This window comes from Hypanus sabinus, chromosome 5, assembly GCF_030144855.1.
Source record: "Hypanus sabinus isolate sHypSab1 chromosome 5, sHypSab1.hap1, whole genome shotgun sequence".
Taxonomy (NCBI): domain Eukaryota; kingdom Metazoa; phylum Chordata; class Chondrichthyes; order Myliobatiformes; family Dasyatidae; genus Hypanus; species Hypanus sabinus.
Window position 1 is genome coordinate 61,114,864 of NC_082710.1, and position 18,094 is coordinate 61,132,957.

The window sequence follows — 18,094 nt, forward strand, 5'->3', positions numbered from 1 at the left end:
CTATTGAAGGACTCATATTCCAAAAAGGATCATTTTGAGATTTGAACACAGAATCAAGCTCAATTAAAATTGTCACTTTACTCCATTGGAGTCTGTTCCAATATCTCTTCATTTTACTGTATCAACACTTCTTTCCATTCCCTCCCCTCTCTTGTACTGATCTAGCTTCCTATTACTATGCCTGTTCTCATACAAGTGTTGTCGTCTTCACCTCCTTTGTGCAGCAGTAAGTTTCACGTTGTAACCACTCTAGGTTAAAGTGTTTGTCCTGAATTACCTAATGGACCACAGAGACAATAACTATTAACTTCCACTTAGTGAAAACATCTTCTCTTTGACTACTCTATTAAACTCCTCAACTTGAATATGTCCTGGTTACTTTGTAGGCTAGTACCCAAGATGGATCTGACTAAATTTTACAACCCTCTGCAGCTTCTTTCCATCCTGTGCAGTAGCCCCCCCCCCCCCATAACCAGACAGTGACACAGCCTGTCAGAATGCTCTCCACAGTACATCTAGAAGTTTTTGAGTGTATTTGTTGACATATCAATTTTTTTCTAATGAAGTATAGTTGTTGCCTTGCCTTCTTTATAACTTCATTGATATGTTGGGACCAGGTTTGGTCCTCAGAGATCTCTGCTTATTAGTGTAGACTTTTGGTTCTGTTGAAGATATGAACAAATAACGAAGAGGAAAATGGGCAGAACAAAAAAAAGGGCCACAATTTACATTTGCATCATTAGCAATTTACCATAATTAAATCTGCTCTAGCACAGTAAGATTTCTTTTAATCTTGCAAGCTGATGAACATTTGAGGCAATCATGTCAATGTAAATTTGACATCTAGAACTGCATGAACAAGATGTGCAACTGGGTATTTCTTTCATCAATCAAACTGAAGAGTACAGCTTTTAACAGAACAGGGGCTGGTAAGGATTTACACATTAAAGTGTATGAATTAAATATCAAAGTCAGTACAGACGGAAAATGGGAAGTTGAGTGGAGACCTAATTTAAGACAGAGTAGACAAAAGACACAGATTGGACAAACATATTTGTAAACAGTTAACTGTTAATGCAAATAAGGACTATTAACAGTAATTAGCATACATAATTTTAATGGTAGTTGCAAATTAGGTATTATAATGCAACATGTTATTCAACAGATTTCAATGATAATGCAAATTACAAAGTTGATTAAAAACTAATAGTAAAATTGTGCAACTTAGACAAATTGTTGTGTTTTGAGTTTCATATTGTAACTACCTGCCACTGAAAATGTATCTTTTCTGCTTAATTAACTGCAAGCACCATTATCTTTACTGTATGCATGAATTTATTTTTTGAAGTTATTTTAGGCAATGAAAACAAAAACATATCAACTAAACAGGAAGGCAGGAGAATGAGGTTGAGAGGGATAACAAATCAGCTGTGATGGCATGGAGGAGCAGACTCAATGGGCTTATTCTGCTTCTACGTTCCAAATACTTAATTAGATTAATGTCATAAAATGTGAAGAAAATTCAGATCAAATTAATTCAACTTTATAATAACATTCTTATGAATCTTGTATTGTTTCCCTGTGAAGATAGAGGTGCTTTGAAATTACATTATAACCTGTGATTGGTCCACTGTTAAATTTTGCATTTAAAATACATTTTGAAATAACTCATATAATTTTCTTGTAATTAACAGGTTTACACATAACATGTTAACAAGTATTGGAAGTGATTTTTATATTTTGTCATGGATTCATCATTCCCTTTGGGCGCCACTTTACCCTTCAATAGTCCTGGCTGAAGGTATATTTATAAATATTTGTCTATTATCTTTGGTTACATATAACTGCTGTGGAATTGATTTGGGCCTATATTGAAATTGAAATTGTTTTCATCTATCAGTCATCAATATTTTTGTTATTCTATCCCTATTTTACCATGGGCATATCTGCTCCGAAATCTATGGTCTTGCTGAAGAACTAGTTATAACATAACTCTCCTGAGGGAAGATCCTTAAATTTTCAAATAAAATAGGATATTTCTCTTTAAAAAACTTAGTTACTTCAATAAACAGATGGAACTGTAAACAAAAGTGTGACTAAATGTCTAAGATAATGTAGGGATGAAATTGTTTGTATAGAATTGAACTGGTGAAGTAAATTATTGGGCAGTAAATGGTTCCTCTAGGACATTAGGCAGTGTCGTTGGAAATGGCAAACTATTGAGACTGATTTTTCCATAATCAAACTCTATTTATTGATTGTAAATTTAATGGTGGATTAGGAATTTGTGCCTCATTAGTAACATCTTGTGCCACTGGTAAGGATGTCAAAGGTGATGGGGAGAAGACAGGAGAACAGAGGTGGGGGGGGGAATAAGTCAGCTATGATCGAATGCTGGAGCAGACCAGGTGGGCCAAATGGCCTAATTCTGCTCCTATGTCATATGGTCTTATGGAAATCAAAAAAGTTTGAAAGATATGGAAGAGATTAGTTATGCTTTAGGCCTATTTGCAACAAAATGGTAAATGTAAATTCAATGTTGGGGAAAAAACCTAAAAAGTTTTAAAATTTCACAAAAATATTACTTTTCACCCCATGCATCAAATGAGAAAGTGGCAGAATTTGAAGGTGAAGTTGAAATGTGGCACCTGGACCACAATTACAAGCAACAAAGGGAAAACTGCAAAAGAAAAGGGAGTAAATAAAACCAAACTAATTATTATTTTGTTTACTTCCACTGCTGATATCTTAGTTTTTTTTTGTGTGGTTGGCCTCAGTTGCATTGCCCTGACGTATCAACGTGATTGCTTTTCAACTTGTGCTTCAGAAGAGTACCCTCTACTATGCAAGCATGACATTTCAATTCTCCACAGTCTGGGCCTGTCAACTGAGACTTGTCATATTCAACAGTCAGTTCTGTAGTGTGGATTTATACTGACTGGAAACTGGGTGGAGTCTGTCACAATTCATTTGTGACTCCAAGTGACAAGACTTTCATCCTTTATTTCTGGCCAGGATCTCAACCAGCAGTGAAAGGCCCTTTTAAATACACTGTGTTGCTCAGTAGCCATAAAATGCAAAATGGAATTTGTACAAATCCCTTAACTTTGCTCTGCCCAGAACTCTAAATCAGATTACTGCAGCCAACCGAGGGTGGCTATCCCTCAAATTATTTTAGTGTCTCCCCTGCAGGGAAATGGTGAGCAAGTTCTTTGTACATATCTCAGAGACATATAACTATTTGGATGGGGGTGGGGAAGAGGTAAGCAAAAGCAGTGCAGAAGTGAACCTATATCCAACCACTTTGCACCATAGTATACTTTGCTTCCAGAACCACAAACTTTGCATGAGCCCACTATTTCCTTTATTCCATTTTATCAGAATAAGCTGGGAGGTCTTGATAGCCTGTGGACCACAAATAATAGTTTCACTGAATCTGTAAAAGATGCATCTTTATTTAAAAAGGTGAAATATAGACTATTATTACAGAACAGCCTGACTGAACTTGCTGTCACTAAGTTATTGGAAACACAAAAATCATTTGGAAGGGCAAAGATTGATCAAGACAGTGAAGGTTCTGTGTGATGAATTTAAATTGGATGTTTGGCAAGTGGCACATGGGAGATTGATCAATTAAGCAAATGGCCATGTGATCCAATGGATCCAAAATCAGGAAGTGAAGGATAATAATGAATTACAGTCTCCAGTGGTTTCACTTGTCTTAAGCTACTTCCCTTTTATTATTTATGTCAATGAAATAGCTTGAGCCTAATAAAGAGAACTGGTTAGACAATGATACAAAAATTGGCCTGGGGTACATAGGAAAATATCAGTGCACTTGGTCATGTGATGAGAAAAGTGACAAATGGAATTCAATATAGGGAAGTGTGAGGTACAGCACTTGAATGTATGGGATGGTCTTCAAACAGGTCAAGCAACTAAACAAAGGTTACATGTCCAGGAACAGAGGGCTCTTTCAAAGCATAGTAATAGAAGATATCAGGAAAAGTTAATAAATTTGCTGTGGCACAGAATAAAGCTCAAAGGTGATGCAAGAACTGTAAAGGAAAACTCATACGGCACTGTAGTGATAGCATGCATCGGATTGGTCTTCACAATAAGGGAAGGAAAGTACTGCTCTGGAGTATGTACAACAGAGACATGAGAGGCTGTTGCTAGTGGAGGAGTATATTAGGTGAAAGGTAAAGTGAAAAGGTGCATTCTTGACTGCAAGATAAGATTTAATTGAGGTGTACAACAATTTAAAATGTTCTTTGTAACAGATTGGAAAATAGGTGTTTTCTTAATAGGGAGATCCTGAGTCAGAGGCATAATTTTACAGGAATTGGGAGAATGATCACAGAAGAGCAAGAAGAAATCCAATGGGAATGTCAGTGATAGTCTGGAATTCTAAGTACAAAAGGATATTGAAAGCAAAAACTCATTAGTACCCATCAAACTGATCCAAATAGGACTTGACTACACAACATGAGTATAGGGCAAGTATCAAAAATAAGTTCTTGGGAATGAATTGGATTCTAATTTACACGAGCAGTTCTTTAATCTTTGTTACATTTAAAATGATGTGGATATGAGTGAAACCTTGTAAAATACAACAGGCTGAGAACTAAGATGTAGTTAGCATATTTATTTCTGCAGCGAATGGGCCCAATGGTCTCCGACTGTGCTACAGACCTCTAGGAATTGAAGATGTGTAGGTCTTTACTACCCAAGTCAGATCCGGTGTTCGGGTTACTAACAAACTCTTTCTTTGCCCGTAGTAATTGCCATTTATCAGTCACTGCCCTATTTTGAACTTTATGGAACTTACTCCTTTGAATTACCTGGACCTATTGGCCTTCCAGTGCATTTTCCTTATGTGTTGCAGCTCTACTGTCTAATCCTTGTTGCTGGTAAGTGAGAATTTATCCTCCTGTCTAACATCCGTATGAAAATAGCATAGCATCAAATAAAATGCACAGGCAGTGAATTCTGGTACTCCAAAATCCTGTGTCATGGAGTAATCTCACTGTGGATTAACTGCTTTTCTCAATCTGCTGGCTGTGTTTTGGAAATATAAAGATAGGCTAAAGAGCTTCCTTCATTCATTATTATCCCAAAGGAGAAATTGTGACCAGAAATCGCAGAACAGGAAACATTCATATCTTCTTTGCATGCCAGAAAACAAACTTCTTTCACTGCAACAATTACCAGATTATTTTAATAATTTAAATTAGGCATGAGGGAAAGAAACTGATGGGAAGTTTAATTGACAATCACCCACATTCCCCACTCCTGTATCTGTCTTAAGCCAATGGCCTAAATGGCAGAGACTGAGGTCCAGGTGTTTGGCTCTATAAATTGATTGAAATTCATAATACTGGAGAGCTGGAAATATAAATAATATTTTTCATTGTCACATGTTTCATTCTACTCAGAAACCACCACATAGAATGAGACCAGTCAATCCAATTCACGTCTATAGGATGTGCAAATTCAGGCGACAAGTTACCAGGTGAAAACAATGCGAAGAGGCTGAACCAATAGTTAAACTACATTTCAGCTTGTTGGATGTTTCCAGCCTTACTACACGTGCACAATTATTTGGCCACCTCTGTGGTGGTGGCATAAAAGTATTTATCCTTTTCCGTGTATTTGTTAACATTTCTTGGCTTATCTGTGTTTAGGTATGTACAGCAGCTGCAAACAATTTTATGAAGAACGAAGGCAATTCACAGGAAAATACAAAATTAAAGAGCAATAAAATTAAATGAAACCGATTCAGATCACCATCCACCTCCATCACAGGAATCTACAATGCTGCTGAAAAATTGGGAGTTAATGCTTCTGTATGCTCATATAACATTTGAATGCAATTAAACTAAGAGTAAAGCAGAGCTCAGTATATGGCAGAGTCACGTACAAAGGGTTTGATCTTAACTTCCAAAGATGAATGGGTTGCTGTCAGGTCAAAGGTAAAAATTAAAATAGCATGAATCAAGAAACCAAGTCACCTTGAACCAACACATTTCCAGTTTCACTAGAAAACGGGGTATTGTTTGGATGACCAATCTGCTCACAAAGAACAAGGTGATCACTTTAATATTTATAACATATTCTGGGATTTTAAACCACAGAATGCCACATTTCCCAGGTCCCACGAAAACCAAAAAATTGAAGAAATGTGTGATGTAATTCCGTTGCAGAACAGTTTATGGGCTAGGAAGAGCAGGAATGCTTTCCCAAGTTCAATAAGCAATCCATATTTACCCTGCCCCCCCCCCCCCATCACTATCTACTTCTGCTTGTCAGTCAGATAGGCACTCCTTCTCCCACTACAATGAAGTTTCTGACCATCGTACCTTTTCCCCAAATTTCACTGGACACCCCAACCACAGATCACCTCAGTGCCTGTCCTGTGATCTACATCCTTCAGGTACAAACTGTGGGCTTTTTCAATTGCGGGATGCTAGTATCTTAATCAGGCTACCTGGGAAAAGAAACTTAACATAGAAATTGCAAGAGACAAAGCAGGAAATTTGGGAGAAGCATTCCTTAAGCTTTCCAGACCTCAGGTAAAATCTGAAACCTGGAAGCAGGACAATGGACCAAATAGCAAACCACACTTTTAAAATAACCTAATTTTAAAGAATCTGAAATATAACCATTAGCTATTACAATAAAAATTACAATAAAGCTATTACAATGTTTCTATAGTGCTCTTGAGACACTAAATATATAATTGTTTAATGTGACTATTATAAAGCAAGGTGCTGTTATATAAGGGCATCAGTAAAGTCTACATGCAGGAGGGAATTAGAAGCAATTATTTCTCATAACTGGACGAAGTTGTTAACTGAATTGAATTGTTTTGTTTGCACACACATCGTGTGAAGCATTTTGCCATCCTGGACCGCAGTGAGGTGTTTTTTGGATGTTTGTCTTTATTTTTGAAGAAATTGGTTTATTATTCAACAGGATCGGAATATATATAGAAGTCATACTAGCTATAAATTAAGTTCAGTTATGTCATGTCAAGATGAACAGTGAGATTCTATCTGGTTAACTCAACAGCACCAATATTTAACATCATTTTGTTGAACATTCATGCAATACTCTCCAGATATATTTGTTGTTCTGGTCAGTTTGACTGGCTTTCATTAGAATGGAAATAGTTAAGCAGTTGGACAGACAATAGTTAGGCCTCTACATCCCACTTATACTGGTTTAAAGTCCACAAAATGAAAGTTGCAAATTTGCCAGTTTTGGGGGAGGGTGTTAAAGCAAGCAGAACAAAATGAAGTGGTATTTGAGAATATTCAATTCAAAAAACACACATTGTTTAATTGATTCATTGAACAGGTATGGGAAGTGACTATAATTCCACACCAAAAGTGATACAAACCGCTGAGAATAGAGAACCAACAGACTTCATACATACAACAGCTAGTGTGAGGCATGAGGTTGCACACTGAACAATAGTTGGAATGATTTTGTTTGCACTGCGTCTACAGGCTGCATTTCAAAATGCACGGTTCATCAGGAAAGAGGTCTCTATTCCTGCCTGGATACTTATACATACAAAACTCTCGATATGTTGCTGAAAATACAGTTCCACAGAAAAGTGTTCCACACGCACCACTTATCTCCACTTCCCCAACATTTAAACTGGCAAAACATTTTTCAACAGAAATGCTTTGAGGTTCCAGCTAACTTCCTTCTGAGCACTTGATATACAAAGTTAACACCACATGAAACTTGCACTGTGTGCTGCCACATCCTGTTATCCATCATGCAAATTCATAAAGTATAAAATCAGCAGCACATTTTATGTTGAGCCAAACTAAAATAAATGGGAAAATGTCTCAGAAAAAAACCTGAAGATTTATGGTTAATTTGCTTTCTCATTGGAATGCCAACCACAGATTACCACTAACTCACAGTAATTCTCACTGAAAGCATGTATTTGCTGTATTTTCTTTTCAACTCTATAGTTCTGTCTTGTATTTTATTTTTAACCCATGCAAAATAGAAACCAGTAAATAAAATATTTGTATTATTAAACTTTTGACCTAATGGATACTTTACCTAATACGTATGTAATTCAGAGTATTTTCCAGAATGCAGAGTGGATCCAGAAGTGATTACAGTCTTGAATGAGTCTCGTCATCAATTAACATCATGCTTGGTGGTTCTTTTATAGAAATATTGTTATCTCTTCAGTTCAAGTTTAATTGTCAATCAACCATACATGAATACTCATGAATACAGCCAAATGAAACAGCATTACTCCAGGGCCAAGTTGCAAAACACAGTACCAACAGTCACACACAGCAAGCACATATTGGTATCACAGCTATGTAGTAAGATTCCAAACTCTAGCCATCAATCTACAGTCAACCACAACAGAGCTTGTCTTCTGCTGAGCGAACATTGGGGGCTGCACCGACTCTAGCCAGGACACCACTCCACTCCCCTCCCCCCCCCAGTAGAACGCACCAGTTTTGATGCCTCTCTCCTGGCAGCTGTAAAATCGCAACACCACTGCTTGAAGCCTAGTCCTCGCATATACGAGGCAACAAGCACGTATAGAATATCAGTAAATTATAAATACATAAACGTATAAAGAATCAGACCTTTCAATCCATTGAATGGCGCAGGGATCAGCAGTCAACCACAATAGAGCTTCTCCTCTGCCGAGTGAACTCTTGGGTGGGGGGGGGGGGGTGAATAGCAGCACTGACCACTGACTCCAGCCTGGCTGCTGCCCCCGTTGGAGTACACTGGCTCTAGTGCCTTCTCCTGCCTGCTGTAAACAGGCAACACCCTAATGCCAGGTACATATTGGTACTAACAACATGGGCAGAAAAAGGGAGAAGGTCCTGAAAACAGACTGCAGGGAGTTGGGAAGGAAGTTGAGAAGCAGGACCTCAAGGGTGGTAATCTCAGGATTGCTGCCTGTGCCACGCGACAGTGAATGTAGGAAGAGGATGAGCTGGCAGATAAATCTGAAGAATTGGAGCAGGGCGGCAGGGATTCATATTTCTGGGTCACTGGGATCTCTTCTGGGGCAGGGGTGACCCGTACAAAAGGGACGGGTTGCACTTGAATCCGAGGGGGACCAATGTACTTGTGGGCAAGTTTGATAGAGCTGTTGGGAGTAGTTTAAATTAATATGGCAGAGGGATGGGAACCCCAGTATGAAAGAGCTGAGGATGAGCGGGCTGCTTTACAAGTAGATGATGGTGTAACAGGAATGTAGGAAGGACAAGTCAATGATTGGGTACAAATGCAGACAGTGCAAAGAGTTAAATTGTGCCTCAATGGCAAAATTCAAAAGGGCAAATAATGCAGGACTACAGGTGCCGTACTTAAATGCACACAGTATTTGGAATAAAGTGGACGAACTTGTGCAATTAGAGATTGGACGGTATGACATGAGCATCACTGAGTCGTGGCTAAAGGATCATAATTGGGAGCTTAATATCAAAGGATATACTTTGTATCAAAAGGACAAGCAAGAAGGCATAGGCAGTGGTGTCACCTGTAAACTTTTCCACAAAGTCATCAATTCCATTATCTAAATAATTGAAATGTGAAAAGTAGCATTCCCAATGGGCTGAATGGCCTAATTCTGTTCCAATGTCTTATTGTCTGAGACACGGTGGCTTGAAGCCCTGAATCCATTGGGTGCCACCGAATCTGCAGTTGACCACTTCTGCCGAGCGAACACTGGGAGGGCAACACTGACTCCAGCCTGCACCACACTGCCTCTGACACCCCTCCCCTTCTGACAGTGGCTTGAAGCCTACTCCTCACTACGACCGAGGTCACTCAGCTCCCCTGCCATCTGTCAATAAGTCAGTTAATCAAACTTGCAGCATTCCACATTAACAACGTTCAAAAGAGTCTTGCGATTACAAGATGGTCACTCGCTATTAAGACTGTAAGCCTCCCTCTACTCAGGCAGCAGTACAATGTGCAGGTCCTTCATGTTCTCCACCAACAAGCAACTCACTGATGGTATAGATCTGCAGTACTTTAAGTGCTTAATGTGTAACAGGATCTTGCAATTATTAAAAATACATTTAAATAGGACAGCAGCACCTTTTGTTGACCCCATAGAAGCCGCTGTGACTGAACACGCCACCATCTTACTGGAAGTTCTCATCTCTGAGTAATGAATGAAACCTAAACAGTCAACTTGTATAAATGACGATAATACAGTCTGTCAAACTTTTAACTTGTTTCCAATGCCAAAATAACAAAAGCTAAAGTTTGAAAAGAGTTTGAAAATATGAATGAAATTCAATTTCTCCTCACTGGACTGTGAACACAGGCTGCATTTCAAAATGCATTACCAGCCTGAGGGAAAGACATATGGTTTTGGATTTCATCCAAGCTAAGAAAGGAATGTAATTCAAGTGATTTTGCCAGGTGGGTGCTGTTGGGAGTCAGAAAGTAATCGGCATTGGATAAAGAGGCAATTGATTACGAAGACAGTACCAGATGAGCAAGTTACCTCCAAGTGCAGACAGGGGTCCCTGCCACAAACTCTGGCCACTAACCACCAACTTCCTCCCTCTCCTGGCCACAGTTGAATGCGGAAGTAGACTCTTCAGAAACTTATAACCACATTGAACCACAAGATGAATTTTTGCTCCCATCTGTTCTATCTGAGCCTGCTTCACAATTCAACTCTGCCTTGCCCTCTGCCGATCTGCTACTGGAAACCCTAATTTATGCCTTTGCCTCAATGGGTTCTTGGCCAGCCTCCTATCTTCCATAAACATAAGATTATCCAAAATCCTGTTGCCCATTTCTTAGTTTATACCTCTCCAGTCACGAAATCTGCACTACTCTATATCTGACCTTTAGTACACTCTTCATTTTAATTACTTTATCATCAACAGTCATAACTTCAGCTGCCAAGGCTCTAACTTCTGGAACACCCTCTCTCACCTTTTACTTCTCTACATCTTTTTGCTCATTAAAATCTTAATACAAGTTGCCCCAAGAGAGGTTCAGAGATGAACATCGATAATAACACTTCTGCAAAATGCCATCTGATGTGGTCTTGTGTTCAAACTAATATACAAATGCGGGTTTTTTTTTAAAAAAAACATCTTATCTGTAAAGCACTGAACACAAAACTTGAAAGCTCCAACCTGAAACACTATATTGCACAAAATTTTTGGGGTTGAGATGGTTTTCAGTTACACTGAAATAAAGCTAATGATACAAGACCTTCAAGCGTACATTTTCTGGAAATGAACTGCTATTTTTATTTCATCAATTTTATTTGCAGAAGCAGTTTTTTTTTGTAGTACACACATCTTGTCATGACATCAGAACAGCTCTTCCACGAGCTAATATCGTAAATGACAATCAGGATTTTATGAGGTCAAGCAACAAATCTTTAAATCACAAGGTAAATTAGTCCATTTTCAAGTGTACTTTCTACACACTTGTGAGGCTTCAGGTGGATTACATTTACATCATTTAAGTTATATAAACTGTTTAAATATCTCTTCCATACATTTCCAACTTACATATGACAAATGTGCAGTTTTAGTACCAAATAGCTATGGCCTGGATTGGCTTTATGCCATTTAACAGCATAATCAAAAATCGATACTTCCTTTAATTTGCACCCACAGAGCCTTAACTTGCTGACAAAAAAAGGCTAATCTGATCAACTTCAAACAGGAGACTGTGAAGAAATTAGCAGCTACCAGCCGTATGTGCGGGTCCAAACCGCCTTCTTCTTGTACTCAGGCAAAAAGCGCAGAGCCAAGAGTGTTGCTATAAAAAGAAGAGGACACTTATTAGAATGTATTAAAGATAAAAGCCCCAAATGAACATAAAATCATCTCCCAAGGCAGTATTGCACCAGCTTGAGAATTTAAGGGAAGTGGAGCTAACTTTTTAACATAAAGATTTCTCATCAATTTGCAAATAAGAGCTATACTGCAAATTTGGAAAAGAGATTTTAACCAGTTTTTAAAAAAATACAAAATGCAATTAAAACCATTTTTATTTTATACTGATCAAATTATTCTTAGCCCAAGCATATGTCATATAGATCAATTTAGTTAACTTCCTCCTGCAAATGCATCGCTATTTTTTGATTTACTCAATTTGGTTGAAATACCTTGTTAAACTTCATAGCCTTATACCAGGAGAAATCATATAACAGCAATGATGTGTACAATCAACAAAGGATACTGCATTAACTTGCCATGTATCATTAGATATCATCTCCCTCACCTTCACCTTATTGCATTAAGAACAAGTGCAACACATGGAGGGGAACACCACCGTCTGCAAGTTACACACCACTTAGAAATGGAAACCTATTGCTGTCCCTTCACTGTTGCTGGGTCCAAATCTCTCAACTTCTTAACAATATTATTGAGTACCATTACAACGAAGGACTGCAATTTTTCATGATGGTTCACCATAATCTTCAAGCATGATGATGGAGGAACAATGGAAGTACCTCATGGATAACAAGCAAAATGATACACTTTTATTGTGCTACAGTCAGTATGCATAGAATATAGGTCCAGTAACATTCTGATAACAGTCTAACTTAATAGATGTGCAACCCAGTAATCGTCCAGGACAGTAAATAACTTTAGCTAAAAAGGAATTCCGACTGTGACTCAGGGCCAAGGCAACAATTACATTCCTAGAGAATAAATGATGATATTAGAAATACATTCAGCTTTATTTGACAAATTTCTCCCTCCTTTATTTTTGAAGGAAAAATCAAAAGGCTCTCCATGAAGGCAAAGCTTATGGTGGAGTCAATTCAGTACAAATAAAGCACTGAAAAATAAACTACCTAAGCTTTACTTATTTTAGATTTTTCACAAGTTTAAAAAAAAAATGGGTATACTTAACAAATGATCAATTGCTACTGGTGAAGTTTTCTGATGTGTCCAAATTCTGATTCCAATAATTTAATTTAAACTGATAAACATAAAGCAATAAGATGAGCTTCCTTCTTTTATTTCATGTAGATTAAACTGAATAATAAAATAGAAACAATGGTATTATCAAGTGCTAATTAGGGATTTTAATTTACTATCATCACCATACAAACTTAACGAATGGATTCAAAACACTGTGCTGGAAATACTCAGCAAATCAGGTTGCTTTTTCAGACAGAGATAATGTTTCAGGTCAAGGATCTTTAAATCTGAACCATGTAAAGTTAGAAATCAAACATACTTAAATTGTAAAGAAGAGAAATCGGTGAAAGGGGAATGTCTGTGATAGAGAGACTGAATGACAAAAATGGTCCTGGTTTTGGATGAGAGAGGGTGAGGAAGCCTTTAAAAGCACTACTTATCCACCTGGAAGTGATGTAACTAGAAGATGTCACAAACAAAGAATGAGAAGTAAAACAAACTGAGGTCTGAAGTGACACCAGTATTAGCTTTCAAATGAAAACAATGGGAATGTAGGCTAAGCAGGCAGGCTAGAAATTAGAAGAGATAGTCTGGTTGTCAAATGAAAATGCTCCATTAGTTCCTCGTAACATACAGATCAAAACTGTTACACTCAATATCATTAAATGTAATTGACACATTTACTTGAACAAGAACCTTATCACAAGAGCTTTGTACATTGACAAAAGACTGAACAGAAACAGAGGCCACACAGGAGGAAATCTGCAGATGCTGGAAATTCAAACAACACACACAAAATGCTGGTGGAACACAGCTGGCCAGACAGCATCTATAAGGAGAAGCACTGTCGACGTTTCGGGCCGAGACCCTTCATCAGGACTAACTGAAAGGAGAGATACTAAGAGATTTGAAAGTAGTGGGGGGAGGGGGAAAATGCGAAATGATAGAAGACTGGAGGGGGTGGGATGAAGCTGAGAGCTGGAAAGGTGATTGGCAAAAGTGATACAGAGCTGGAGAAGGGAAAGGATCATGGGACGGGAGGCCTCGGGAGAAAGAAAGGGGGAGGGGGGAAAGCACCAGGGGGAGATGGAGAACAGGCAAACAACTAAATATGTCAGGGATGGGGTAAGAAGAGGAGGGGGTATTAATGGAAGTTAGAGAAGTCAACGTTCATGCCATCAGATTGGAGGCTACCCAGCCGGTATATAAGGTGTTGTTACTTGGGCAGGTTGGGTGAGTGGGCAAATGTATGGCAGATGCAGTTTAATGTGGATAAATGTGAGGTTATCCACTTTAGTGGCAAGACCAGGAAGGCAGATTACTATCTAAATGGAGTCAAGTTAGGAAAAGGGGAAGTACAACGAGATCTAGGTGTTCTTGTACATCAGTCAATGAAAGCAAGCATGCAGGTACAGCAGGCAGTGAAGAAAGCTAATGGCATGTTGGCCTTTATAACAAGAGGAATTGAGTATAGGAGTAAAGAGATCCTTCTGCAGCTGTACAGGGCCCTGGTGAGACCCCACCTGGAGTATCGTGTACAGTTTTGGTCTCCAAATTTGAGGAAGGACATTCTTGCTATTGAGGGAGTGCAGCATAGGTTCACAAGGTTAATTCCCGGAATGGCAGGACTGTCATATGTTGAAAGATTGGAGCGACTGGGCTTGTATACACTGGAATTTAGAAGGATGAGAGGGGATCTGATTGAAACATATAGATTATTAAGGGATTGGACACGCTGGAGGCAGGAAGCATGTTCCCGCTGATGGGTGAGTCCAGAACTAGAGGCCACAGTTTAAGAATAAGGGGTAGGCCATTTGGAACTGAGATGCGGAAAAACGTTTTCACCCAGAGAGTGGTGGATACGTGGAATGCTCTGCCCCAGAAGGCAGTGGAGGCCAAGTCTCTGGATGCATTCAAGAGAGAGTTAGATAGAGCTCTTATAGATAGCGTGGTCAAGGGATATGGGGAGAGGGCAGGAACAGGGTACTGATTGTGTATGGTCAGCCATGATCACAGTGAATGGTGGTGCAGTGAATGACCTACTCCTGCACCTACTGTCTATTGTCTATTGTTGTTCCTCCAACCTGAGTGTAGATTTAGGAGACAGAGGCCTGCTCCTAAACTGATATGCTCATTGGCAAAATTATTTAAAATGCTGTAATATAAAAATATTTCCTACTTGATACAGAAAGTAGTTCTGCTTTCATGACAACAAGAATCTGAATTCCCCAAGTTTCCTACATTTTGTTCTCGTCTTATACAACCACTGTTGTGGGTCCAAATGCAGATTCTCACTATGCTCTTAATTAAATGCAGTTACTTGCTCCTATTCAACACTGTTCTGGTGGCAAAAAGGTATCCTAACAGACTAAAAACATCAAGATACTGTATAATCTTAAATCTAAAAGGACCTAATCCTTTGATTAAGCAATCTACTAGAACTTACTCTTAATTCAACACGAATTTGGAGAAACTGATCCAACTATGCACATCTTGTATCTCGGGATTTATTATCCAGCATGACTTTGCAATTTTGAAGAAAAGACTGGTTTAAACATATTGATAAAGATATACAATAGTTTAGGAAAAAAAAATCAGTAAGCTACCTTTGATCGTATTCAATGTATTCACTGGTACCGATCCTTGTGGACTCTCTACTATAACAAAGAACCAATCGATGAACTGAAATGAAAAACAGAATAATAAAAATTGATTCAATATCCTACAATCAATCATATTTTTAAAATAGCCATCTCCTTGATTTGAGTCCTTCCAAAATATTTACTAGTGTGCACATTTAAACAACATTTCTCCTTAAATTCTGAAAATTTGTATTTGCTGCTGCTTTTCAATTCGTTACTTCCAAAAATCTGTAAAAGGCGCTAGTAGAAAATTATTTTCTGCGTTGATTGAGGATTCAGCGTCAAAACTAATGGTTCATACAATTGTTACGAGCTAATCAAAACTTCGGAATACAAAGCTATATCATTCACATTAGTTTTAAAGATTTGCATCTAATAAGTAGCCCTTGAAATGGAACTTAGATGGTCATATTTATAAGCTACATCTTCAGGGTAGGTGGTGTTGTACTCCCATATTTTGCTTATTTATGAAGTCCTCTCCCTTTCCCACAATTCTGCATCCTACTGCCTGATGTTTCTGATGGATTTATATTTAGTAATCAACAATACAATTGTTTATGTATTTTTAAATTAGTTCTTTGACACAGCAATCACCAAGGTGAATATTTATTGCCCTATCAATACTTATATCTGATTTAAATTCTGAGGCACAGTATAAATCACATACCCAAAGATTAAAATGTAGCTGAAACATTAACTCACTTTTTGTGTTTGTTCCTTCCATGGCTGTTTAGACAGAAGTAATAGAATGCTTTGTGGTAGAATCTGAAAACACTGCCGTACAACGAAGGAATCCAAGGAACTTGTTCCAATAGGAGATTGCATCCTGTTGGTAAGATGCTTCCCTTCCAGCAAGGATAGTGAAGTGGCTTTAACACCCAGCATCAGTGGTGTGGCGTGATCACTCCATGCAGCAACAGCAGCTGCAAATATGTGCAGCACAAAGTCTGTGGCCTTAACAGAAAAATAGAAGAAACCTGGTGAATATACTGGATATTGTGAACTATTACAGCAGATAAGGACAGATTCTCTACACCAATGCAGCTTTTAAAAATGAAACGTCCAAAATAAACAGTGATTTCAGTTATTACTTTAGGAATGATATCAGGTATAACTAAGCAGTAATAAATATAAATTTATGGTTTTTATTTGATCCATTCAACAATACCACTGAAGGAACAGGGAACTAATCTGCTGACTCTTTTGTTACTCTGAACAACACTTTTGCAAAGGATTAATTATATTTAAAAGTAACATTAAGACTACATTATCATACATTAATGTATTCAAGACATAGTTACTAGATGATGCAAAGTATTTTCAATTATTTTACAGAAACAGCATGCCATGCTATGGACTATAAATGAACTATGTTCTGTCTTCAGCTTACTTTTATACATCGTGACTCTGCTGAGTATTTTCATACAACAGAGACCTCGTTGAGGGACAGTGTTAAGAATTTAATTCAGTAGCTCCTGGCACATCCCTTGTGAATGTACTCCAGTACAAATGTATTTCAATGTCATAGGGTTAATATTAACTTGATGACATAGGTAATGGTTGGCAATTTTCATAGACATTCCTTGAAAGACGAAATACTATAAATTTAAAAAGAAAATTTCCAAAAATACCTCTTTGGAGTTGGGATTCTGCGTGGGAGCTGACCCATACGCAACATTTCGAATATGTCCCATAAGCTCCAATAACCATTCCATCCGTTTTGTTACACCTAAACACGAAGCAATTATTTCTTAAACGTCAATAGCACTTCTACAACCTGTTTACTTTGCTTCTGCGAGATCACACTTACTGAATTATAATATAAAAATTCACTTTATAAGACTGCATCTGCTTCCTTCTTCACATATTATTGTGCATTGAAAACGTGTTTGATTACACTTTATTCCCATGCTGCAGCACAGATGGTGGAATACGGATACAAGCCACAGAGATTTGCCTATTATAAGACCATACATACAAAGCAGAAGGAATCATGATTTAAAACTCTCACCAAAAGGCAAAGTGTATTATGTTGCAATGCTACTCGCCTCTACTATGTAAGATTATTAATGACAGCTGATATACTTACTCTCTAGTGGATACAGAAAATAAATGTAAAGAATTAGATGTAGTGGGTACAAAAATCTTTACATGCATGCTGTAGAGAGATCAAGAGGGATAGATAAATAGAGATAGAGAGAGAAGACTTTGATGTTGAATGCTCAATCAGACCAGAACATTCGCCTAGATCCAAGTGTCTGTACATGTGCAACCACCTACAAATGAGAGTCATTTTTAGTACAATTTTATTATTTTTAAGGATGTTTTCATCATGGATATTGGAGCACCCTGAACTTTCCAGGGTAGAAGCTTGTGAGAGGCAGTATCTTAACAGTTCTTGCAAGTCCAACACTTTTCAACTAGACTATCCCATATAGAATGATGCAGCAATAATGATGTAGATGCCTGCCACTGTATATGCTTAATTAAGAAATCACACCATTCACTAAAAAAAATACATTGAGGTTAAGA

General features: G+C 38.0%; 2 protein-coding genes across 13 annotated transcripts in view; one reads left to right on the forward strand and one right to left on the reverse strand.

Moving 5' to 3' along the window:
- Positions 1–8,466, forward strand: part of hacd4 (3-hydroxyacyl-CoA dehydratase 4) — a 28,279-nt gene extending 19,813 nt beyond the window's left edge. The window contains exons 5-7 of the mRNA XM_059969997.1: positions 1,695–1,801; positions 4,782–4,913; positions 5,688–8,466. Of these exons, the coding sequence (XP_059825980.1) occupies positions 1,695–1,801; positions 4,782–4,913; positions 5,688–5,764 (316 nt within the window). The 3' untranslated portion in view covers positions 5,765–8,466. The remainder of the gene's footprint in view (positions 1–1,694; positions 1,802–4,781; positions 4,914–5,687) is intronic.
- A 2,791-nt stretch (positions 8,467–11,257) lies between these two features.
- Positions 11,258–18,094, reverse strand: part of focad (focadhesin) — a 223,520-nt gene continuing 216,683 nt past the window's right edge. For 11 of the 12 annotated variants that reach the window (XM_059970007.1, XM_059970005.1, XM_059970008.1 and 8 more), the window contains 4 exons: positions 17,194–17,291; positions 16,265–16,516; positions 15,527–15,602; positions 11,259–11,805 (listed from right to left, as the gene is read on the reverse strand). In XM_059970007.1, coding sequence (XP_059825990.1) covers positions 11,732–11,805; positions 15,527–15,602; positions 16,265–16,516; positions 17,194–17,291 — 500 coding nt within the window. In that variant the 3' untranslated portion in view covers positions 11,259–11,731. Of the gene's footprint in view, positions 11,806–15,526; positions 15,603–16,264; positions 16,517–17,193; positions 17,292–18,094 lie in introns of all 12 variants that reach the window. The other variant, XM_059970009.1, reaches the window with a different exon arrangement.